At 46.2% G+C, this 10,608-nt stretch overlaps 1 protein-coding gene across 1 annotated transcript; it reads left to right on the forward strand.

The window, feature by feature from the left end:
- Positions 1-3,749: 3,749 nt before the first annotated feature.
- Positions 3,750-10,200, forward strand: LOC119393902 (uncharacterized). The gene is made up of 3 exons (XM_037661092.2): positions 3,750-3,973; positions 5,927-6,126; positions 6,651-10,200. Exons 2-3 carry the CDS (start codon positions 6,077-6,079, stop codon positions 8,614-8,616), a joined length of 2,016 nt encoding a protein of 671 aa, XP_037517020.1. The 5' UTR covers positions 3,750-3,973; positions 5,927-6,076; the 3' UTR covers positions 8,617-10,200.
- The last annotated feature ends 408 nt before the right edge of the window (positions 10,201-10,608 follow it).

Below are 10,608 nucleotides of genomic sequence, written 5' to 3' on the forward strand. Positions count from 1 at the left end.
TCTCCATGTGCGAAAGCTACAGGAGCCATTCTGAGCTTAGTGGTTGTTGTACTGAACTATGCTGCTGCCTCTAAGTACTTGCTAGACGACCACGTGTGTACTCGCTTAGTTGCTTTCCCGCATCCTTTCGCCCACTCCTCTCCTTCTCTTACGCTTGCTAACACATTGGGTGCAACCCCTGTCGACCTTTCTTTTCCCTATTCGATCACATCCTATCCCTGTGTTACATAAATTAGCGAGATCCACTGGTTCTTAAGGTGGTGCCGGCTCCTATTCGTCGCACCATTATAGAACTCATTAAAAGCGAGTAGGTTGTGTAGCACAGGTACACAAGTATTCAGCGATGCCCTCTCGGGCGTATTGTTCCACGAGCGTGCACAAGTAGTATGCGACAGGCTCACATTCAATCACAAGCAGCGTATGCATAGACGAACAGACAATCGCCGGATCGCAGTCGTCTCGAATCTTCGAATACAAGATGCAAGACTTGGCGTGGCGAAAGAGAGTACAGGGTTCCTGCAAACAAACATTGGTTTTATGGCGTACCGCCTATCGCGCGTGTGTATATATATATATATATATATATATATATATATATATATATATATATATATATATATATATATATATCCGAGGTAACGACTCATCAAGGATACCGCATCATCCTTTACGTTCATGAGGATAACTCTGATCCAGCGACGAGACATAATACTGCCAATGCGTGGCCATTATTTACGGACCCCCTATGAACGTAAAGGCAGTATTCTATAGAGCTCCCTCATGAAATATCCTGAACCGTAATACATACTCTTTAACGTTTTCCTTTCCTTTTTTGCTGTTAATGTTTTATTGAATTCAACCCAATGGGTCTTTTCACGTCGTGAATGCTTTATCGGTTGTTTATCGGTTGTTACCTGCAATCCCATTATTCTCTATTGGAACATGAGGGGTTTCTCGTGTTTCATGCTCTGGATGGGTGTTGGTCCCGGGTTCGATCCCTGGACCGGGACGAATTTTTCGTCAATTATAGAAGGCCTTACTTTCTGCGAAAACCTGTATGGACTTCCTTGCAGATTTGTGCAACAAACTGGTGGTTGTTCATTTTCCTCTAGATATGTATGTTCAGCTGGGAGAAGTGGGGGGGGGGGGGGTCATAATGAAAAACGCGCAAAACCGAGAGCACGGAAAAGAAGGCGACAACACGAGCCCTTCCTTTCTGTGTCCTCGTTTTTCCGCTTTCTAAAATTATGACGTACCAACGCCTCCGACAACCCTTTCTTTTGAGGGGGGCCGAAGGGAACTAGGGGGTGAGGCTGGAAGCACAAGGTTTCTGATAATTAATTTCATTTATAGGCTAAGGCATTGTCAGTGACAAAACTTACAAAAGGAAACGTCGACTACCAAAACAAATGAAAACAAAATGGTGAATGGCTCGATGTCACAATTAAGCCCGAGGCTCAAAATAAATGTATTTTTGAAATGTTCAAACTCATGCACACTCGGTAAAAGAGAAACATATAATGAAAGGAAAACGTCGGACGCATATATATGCCGAGCACTTTGCAGCGAGGCTGTGCGTGACAATGAGATCTGCACGGCACATAATACCCTCTTTGCAATTGCGGGAGATCGATGGCAACGGCCCAATAATTACCCTTATATAGAGATAGTGCAGGCCTCCCTATTGTTCTTAATTTTACAGACAGCTCTGCTGTTATGCGTACGACCTCGGATATCACAGGCGAGATGTGCTGATCTGGTTCGTTACAAGAATGTGATTATGAATCAGTGAGTAAAATGTTATACAGGAAGTGGTTGTTGAAGATCGCACGTAGCCGAATTCGGTGAAACAGTTTTCCCGTTTCTCGGCAAGTTAAGATAAAGCCTCATTCTTAGTTCCCGGTCTAATGCCTTCAGAGTCGTTTCATCGCGCCGTCGAACCACGTTGTCAGATATCACTGCATTCATGTTTATTCATAATGAGCCTCATGGTGAGACTGGAGGGAGAAATAACCGCAACGTACTCTCCTGCTTCACGTTATGTTAATTCCACTATTTCGTGCGCACAGTTGTATACTATATTATAACTGAATGCGGCCCGGCACTCTCTGTAAGACATAACCACGTTGTATTGCGCTGGGCATACGCCTGTGTTTACCCGAAATATAGGCAATCGTATCACTCTGTGCATAGGCGTGCACAGGGTTCTCCATTAGGGGAAAGGGGGGGGGGGTAGTTTCATCCCCTTCCTCCCTGGTTAATCGAGTCCGAAAGAAAACAACCTCCGCAATGGATGCAAGAATGAAAATGAAGCGATGGCGTGCTTCTAACAAAGGCCTGCCGTTGGTCCCCGGCTTACCGGGAGAAAGGTGGGCAGTAAACAGTTTTTTTAATGCAACGTTAGGGGTCTTTGGTCGCCATTGTCGTCAGTAAACAGCATTGAAAAATGACGTCAAAGGTCTGACTTGGGCAGAACTGACGCCCTCCTATAGATAATTAGAGGGGGCGTCCGCCCCCCCCCCCCCCCCCCCCTGCCTCCCCTACCCCTGGCGCACGCCTATGACTTTCTAGACGCAGAAGCTCCAATAGCAACTTTGAGTGCAGGCAAACCACAGAATTCACAGGTGCGTTATTTTTTTGCGACAAACTTCATCGCCTGTAGTGTGCACCCTCGCTGTCGCGGCAGAGCGCTGGGCTTAGTCGTTTGACATAACGAGGTGTTGCGACCTATGTACACAAGCTATCAAAGGCGTGTGTCGGAAGCCTGTAAAACTGGGGTACGGCCGCCTGTGAGATCAACAGCAGCGGCGATCCATGGCACCACTGCCAGCTAGTGCCGCTGTGATTGCTTGCATTCGCCTTCTGTTCGCGTCAACTTCTGCGTGTTTTAGTTTTTTTATCACCGCCTCAATTTTTTTATTATAGTCAAGGCTTCAAATTGTCAATTCACCGTTGTGCACAACTACTCTATATTCTATGAAAGGTATGACACTCAGGATTGCTTCGAATAGACGCAATAGACTCTTGCACTACATTATAATCGCCTGGGGCAGACCTCTCTTCGCGGTAGGCCCGGGCATCGCCTCCGGTGCGTGTGTAACTAGTACCTTAGGGATCACTACGTCACTCTTCATTCTGTCATAGTTGAACTGCTATCTGGATAGCGCAACAATAGCTAGCACTTGTCTCAACCATGACTGACCAACAAGTCCATTTCGCCACCCTCGTGATAATGATAACAATAATTGCTGGTGTTTAACGTCCCGAAACCACGATATGATTATAATGGAAGCCGCATGTGGAGGGCTCCGGAAACATTCGACCACCGGGGGTTCTTTAATGTGCGCCTAAATCTAAGTACACGGGCCTCTAGCATTTCGCCTCCATCGAAATGCGGCCGCCGCGGTCGGGATCGCCACCCTTGTCGATTTCATTATTTCGCCTAAGTATAGAAGCGTTTCCTGTTGTTGAATTGGTAGCCTGTGGATATAATTAGTGTTCTCTCACATAACCACCATGTCGCATCGCTTCGACGTTGGGTTATATAGGCGCGTCATAGAGCGCCCAGAAAAAAAAAAGAGCATAAAAGGAGTATCAAACGGCCAAACATTCTTTACATCTTTTTATTTCGAGCGAATGTTATTCAGCCATTATTTTCCACAGCTGGCCTGCGCGCCGACGCTGGCGCCGTGCCACATCGCAAAGCACTCGGCTACTTATCTTCATTCCGCACCGCCCCCTTTCTGCTTAGTTGCACGCGCTTTCTCTGACCCCCATAGTGGCAGGCGCGGCATATGGCTGCGCCTTTTAGCGCGCTCATGCGGGCCACGCTGGAAACGTGCTCGCTCTTCGCCGGAAAGGTTTTGTTTGTCGACGGAGATGGCGACTGAATGACAACAGCGACGGCGTGATGTCGTCACGATTTAAGTCGTCAACATCTTTTGTTTTCTTCGATCGAGGCACCTCGCATCAGGTATGTGTCGAACTCCGCGTCGTGTCGCCACTTCTATGGCTTTCTTAGCGAAACTTTTCTTTATATGCAAATCAAACACTTGGTGCAGGGTATCAGGAAGATAGCTCTGAGCTCCGACTATATAATGGAACCTGGATGAATCTGTCAGAGTTAGTGGAAATCTGTTGGAATCCCTTGGAACTGCTTGTAACCAGTTAGAAACTATCACAACTAACCAGGAACCAATCATTGCGACATCTCCATTTTCTACGCTACTGTCTTGGTGTTATACTACATCTATTGTGCAGTCGATGTAACAATTTGGAGCGTTTGTTCTCATTATTCATTATCGCAATGCCAGGGCGTCAGGTTTGACATTTTTCATCGATTGTACCTCCTGTTTTACACCAGTGCTTGTTCTACGGACTCTTGATGACCCTCTTTCAGAGGTCCCACACCTTGAGCCTGCGTTAATGTAAGACAAATAAATGAGATTACCTTAAGGGAAGTGGTTGTCGGTAATCGCTACAGCTGTACTTCAGCTCACACGTAAAACCGTATAACCAGATCACATGAGGCGTTATCAAACAGGCATAGACGCACGTTTCTTTATTGTTCCACACTTGTACTAGCGGCGGGAATTGTATTAAGCTTTATCGCGAACATAATGGGCGAAAACTCGAGTGGAGAGAGTTATGTCTGGGATTACATTTCGCGCCTTCTAAGTCGCACGCATCGTCCACACTGCTACAGGTCTGACTAGGTAACGAGCACGCTCTTCAGTTATGTCTCACTGTTTTCGTGTTACACAGCTTGCCAACTAAAGAAATATGTCCGCATACATCGCACGAGGCATGTCCGATACAGGGTGCTTCAAGAAATGTGTCCGAAAATCTTCTAAAATCAGGGAAATGCGATATTTGCTCGCTGCCTTTACAATTGCTACTTCTGTAGTGACAGGTATCTTGAGATAGTTAAAGGCATCATTCGGGACAGTAATTAGGAAAGTTATTCTAATTAACTGTTTAATTAATGGAGTTAGGCGGTTATGTCAAATGGGAGAATTGAAGTTCTTTATGCGAAGAACCCATCGCAGCTTTGAGATAAAGAAAAAGCGACCTCTATTAATTATTGCAGCGTAATGAAATTCAACCAATTTCAACGGCGAAACTGAAACCGAAGCACCGATGAGCGCAACAAGCAGACGACCAGAATGACGTCACTGTTCAAGACAACGAGTACAGAGGTGCAGTTCTTCAAGTTCGTTAATGTATGTGCGCCATGAACCACCTACCTCCACTAATAAAAAAAGCTATTTATTCTAACTTTCATAATTAGTGTCCCAAATGGTGTCTTTAGCTATCTTGAGATGCCTGCGGCTACAAAAGAATTGTGAAGGCGTCGAACAAATATCGCATCTTCCTAATTTTTTAGTATTTTCGGACACATTTCTTGAAACACCCTGTATATGTTGAATTAATACCACAAATTAGGCTATAGTTGGATATGTGCTTCCATGAAAATGCCCCATATTGACATACCCCAAAAATCCCGCATGATCACTTATATTTTACGGAGCACGTTGCAATCGATACCAAAAAACAATTTTTGTAATGGGATCAAGGTTTATCTTGTGTCCAGTTATTAGACATGTGTGTGCAGGCCCGTAGCCAGGGGGGGGGGGGCAGTGTTTTTACCAAAAATAAGTAATAAATATAGGTGTTTTTATCAAGTAGTCAAGATTTTCAGCAAGTGCCCCCCACCCCCCGGAAAGAAATTCCTGGCTACGGGCCTGTGTGTGTATGTGTGCGGGGGGGGGGGGGGTGTATGTGTCCTCCAGCACGTAATATTTGTGCAAATTGTTGATTAAAACACAGCTCCATTTATTTTTATCTTAAGGCTCAGTTTAAAGAGCGGACTTAAATGAAACCATCTTGCCTACTTTTCATTTCTGCTTGTCCTCGGTGCATGCAGTGACATCTGGATACGCTGGAGCGAGTTCTCCTTATCGACTTTGATGGGAGCGACGTTCGCGCCCCATTTGCCACACGGGGCTGGATTTCATCGTCGACATAGACTCTCTGCGCACCATGCGTACAAAGGACCGAGAATGAACGCTTGACGATGCCGAGGTGCACCTCCGTTGCAGCACAGCAGGGCATCGCTTACCTGAGGTATGTAGGACCCTACGCAAACAGAACGAGGGTGCTCGTGCGTGTGTAGCAGCATGTATCGAGCAAGCTACAATGTCTAAGTGGACGACTTACATTCGAAATATAACAGAGTTCCTGCCCGTTGCAACTTGTTGCCGCGCGAGTGAATTCTTGTTGAGTATTTGACTTCTCCAATTACGCTACTAAGCATCTTTATTCAGGTTATGTCTTATTAGTGCGAATGAGCTGAGTTTAGGTAGGTGCTTGAACTGGTATGTACGTGAACTCCTGAATATAGCAAGTACCGCAAAATGAGCTCTCGGCACTTCCCTTGCTCTGATCGTCAATGCAACGTCAGGCAAAACAAAACACCGCTAAATTTTATGTCACCATTGTAACCGCGGGTATTTGGTGTAGAAATGCGAAGTGCTTCTTATTAAAAATACATTTGTTGTATTGTCGCAGTAGCTTATATCGTTATCATTACCGTCTCATCAATAAATCACATTTTGATTCTGCTTATCTTTTTTCCATTTCCTCTGCAGCTACCTCAGAGACCACATTTCCAACAACGTAACATCAGTGCTTATAGATACAATGCAGCAGCATCCAAAGATAACGAATGCCTTCGCAACTTTTGGCACCTTCAGCGTTTTCCTCCGAATCTGCGCCCAGTGCTTCCAAATGGATTGCAACGCTACTCTTCCCTGGCACATATCGAGCCAAGACCACCCGGCAGTACCATACAATCGAATCGAAGAGATGTTGCGATGTCCAGAGGGACAACATGGCTGCAATGACTCGCCAGTCAACTGCACGGAGGAGCTCCTCGCCGTCACTTGCAGTTGCGGGAGAAATTGCAACGTTTACGGATCTTGCTGCTGGAAGGCCGAGGTTCACGAGTCGCCTGCCGCGCGATCGAAGTGTGTTTCACTTAACGCTGCCAATGAATTTGGCGGAGGGTTTTATGCTGTCTCGGGTTGCAATCGGGACTGGCCGAAGGACGAAATACGAATGTCGTGTGAGAATGCCACGAGGGAAGACGATCCGTTTTTCTTTGTACCTGTCACCACTGAGCGAGAGGTCACGTATTTCAACGCGTTCTGCGCCCTCTGCAACTACGACTTGGACAACACGTCTATGTTCTGGAGCGCCTCAGGGAATGACACTGAAGATTTAACAGTGTATCCACCGCAGTACGCAATGCACAACAAAGATGTCTTCTTCTGGCCCTGCGATCCGACCTTGGTGGATGTCGACGCTTGTCCCGAAGGCTCGGACGCGGAGACCATGCGAAGATGCTTGACTTACTTTGCTCCAGTGGGGCACATGCGTGAAAAATCCGATGTCGGTCAGTACGCCTCCGAAGTCGTTTACAAGAACGTCTACTGCGGTCTCTGCAACGGAGCCAATCTTTCATCATTAAAGTGTATTCCGAAACAAGCAGTTCGCGAATCATGGGGCCGTGCTGTTGGGCTAATCGCTAATCCAGATACAGTCACAACCTTAAAGCCGGTAGTAAGCCAAAGTTCATGTTTCGTGTGGCACAACGGGAAGTGTTACGTGAGGGTGCCCCGACGCTTCCTGAACTATTCGATGGCAGGCACAAACGAAACAAGCAATTTTATAAACGCTACTATCACCTCAGACGATCCTTACAATGTCAGAAGCTACCTCTCAACCATATGTATCAGCTTGTCACTCATATGTCTCTTCTTGAAAGGCGTTGTATTTGTGCTCTACAGGAGTTCGCGGACGTTCTCTTCCTGTTGTACAATGTGCCTTGCCGGAACACTGTTCTGGACCCACCTGCTTCACCTTATCGTGAATACCGTCGACGAAATTAGACCTTACTGCAAAGTTTTCGCCCCTCTTCTTCATTTCGGCTTCCTCTCCACCTTCTTCTGGACGAGCGTGCTTTCGTTCGATATATGGAAAAACCTGGTGACAGCCCGGCTTTCTTCCAGCAAGCGGAGTAGACTCGTAGTCTACGGTCTCATCGCTTGGGGTGGCCCCGTAGTCATGGTTGTCCTGGGCATCGTGCTAGATAAAGTTGATTCGGACTTCGCCCTTTCGCCTAACTACGGACGCTCTTCCTGTTGGATAGACAGCACGTGGAATCTCGTAGCCTTCCTTCTCGCGCCAATGGTAATCATGATTGTGTTCGGCATTGGTCTGTACGCGCACATCGTCGTCCACGTAAGAAGAACGGCCAAGCGGGCCGCAACTTTCGACTTCAAAGGCGGTGAGAGCCGGTCCAACATAACGCTCTTCATAAAACTCGGTCTCATTATGGGCCTTACGTGGCTTGTGGCTTTCGTCAACCTCTTCTTCACCGCTTTGGTGCTCGACATCGCTGTTACTATCCTTGTTGGACTTCAAGGCGTGTACATGTTCTTCGGCTTCAAGGACTATAAGTACCTGCTTCCAAAGAGATTTTGCACGAAAAGGAAAGCTAAAACTGCAGTCGCGCATTCTGCGAATACTGGTATGTCCTCTCTTGCAACATAAATCAACTCCAGGGGAGGCGCGCACACAAGACACCTGCCATGAGATTCAGATATGAACAGAAGTAACGCGGCATCTCCTTCCCAACTCTTTATTTATAGTTTCTTCTATTGCGCATCTTGTGTCTCGTTGCGTGGAGTCGGTTGACAGTCGGTCGAGGGAAAAAAAAAAGAAAAACTTTATGACCACCCATACTTCAAAGGCGAAAATGATGCCCTCGCCTTCAACGTGACTTGAATGGTCTACTACTTGAAAAAAAATATATATTGAAGTGTTAATCAGGGATGTGAGAACAATTGGTACACCGTCGCATGAAACGCTGTTGTTTCGAATGGAATTAATAAACATATATCAATATAATCAAAATGCGTGGGGCCGAGAACTTCTCTGTATGTCATGGTATACGCTAGAACTGTATGTATATACATTTATTGCGCAGAACACAGATGGGCTCGCTTGCATTGCATTTTCGAACAAATTTACAGACTGTATAAAAGTTGGATCATCTGATGGTACACAACCCCGTGATTAATAATGATGCAGCCAAAATTTAATGATGTAACACAAGTGCCCTCATGGCCCCCATTACACAAGAAACAGGGTGTTAAATATCACGCGTTATTTTGTTAAGTTTCCGTGTTTTAGTGTCATCCATATGAAGCCGACGTTGACTTTCAAGTGCGTAAAAATATGTACAGCGTAGTAATGACTAATGGTTTGATTAAGCTCTCGCTGACAATACTTGGTTGGCCCAAGTAATGAGACATTTCTCAGCCACGCGTATGAAGAAACTTGAGGTCGATCTCAATAACGATTGGTATTAAAAAAAAATAAGAGTGCTTTCGCTGAGGATATATATAGGTACGCCTCATTAGGTCGCAATGAAGAACTTTCGAAGGCCACCAAACGGTAGACACGACCTCTTGCTTTATAAACGGAGTGTCAAAAGTCTAAGTTCATTTTTTTTATTTTAAGTGAATATTATTGACTGCTGTCAGTGGCCACCTATTTGTCCCATATTCGTCACCCTGCTTTCATAAGCGGGCGCCTTTGCGTCTTGCGTGCCGATGCGTGTAGATTCTGGCGTCGTGCCACTTCGCAAAACGCTCGGCTATCTTTCAGTCCTCACGCCCCCTCCCATGCTTTCTTCAGCGCGCTTTTCTTTAGCCCCAGACAATCAGCGCGAATGATCGTTGCGCCACTCGCCGTGCTTGTTAGCGCGCAGCCCTAGCTCTAGGCGCATTCGTCCTTCACCGGGCAGGGTTTGTTTGTCGACTGAGATGAAAAGCGAAGAAGAAGCCTTCGGACAACAACGACGAACCCGAGGGGGTTGCGCCGCATGTCGGGGTCGTCATAATGTTACTCGTCAGCGTCATTTGCTTCGACCGGGATACCAATGCCACAGGTACGTGTTGCATACTGCGGGGTGTCGCGGTTTCTCTCGCTGTCACGCTAATTTAATCGCGAATGTTCGCGCCACTGTATCTAGACACGTGGTATACGCGACGCGGCGTCCGATGCGGGTTTCTGAGCGGCTGAGCGGCGTGCGGCGCGTCGTAAAGATGACTCTGAGCTCCGACTCGTGAAGACCGGTAGAATAAGGGTGGGTTGAGGGTGTTCTGACACCCCCCGAAATTTCTTCGTATGCTTTAACTTTTCGGGTGATAATAAAATACTTACACGCCCTCACAGCGACCACTAGTGGTCAAAGTTAGCCGTTCTACACACAAACGAGGCGTTTTTTTTTTCGAAATGGGTCAAATCCATCCAAAGAGAATTTGAGAAAACGGCAAAAATTCGCTATGCAAACTAAATACAACGCTGTCAAAGCTATTCTATGATATGTTTTACATGTCGACTAGGGGAAGCTTCTGGCCACAATCAATTAAAAAATATGCAGCGGATTTCACCATTATTAGCATGATAACTTTGGATTTGGCTCATTTCGAATTGAGACATGGAATTCAATGCGGTATTCTTGAAAAAACTTTATTG

Source organism: Rhipicephalus sanguineus, chromosome 5, assembly GCF_013339695.2.
Source record: "Rhipicephalus sanguineus isolate Rsan-2018 chromosome 5, BIME_Rsan_1.4, whole genome shotgun sequence".
NCBI classification, from domain to species: domain Eukaryota; kingdom Metazoa; phylum Arthropoda; class Arachnida; order Ixodida; family Ixodidae; genus Rhipicephalus; species Rhipicephalus sanguineus.

Coding starts and splice junctions, on each gene's coding strand:
- LOC119393902 (XM_037661092.2), top strand. CDS start 6,077: ATGCCGAGGTGCACCTCCGTTGCAGCACAGCAGGGCATCGCTTACCTG. Junction 6,127..6,650: donor CAGGGCATCGCTTACCTGAG/GTATGTAGGACC, acceptor TTTCCTCTGCAG/CTACCTCAGAGACCACATTT.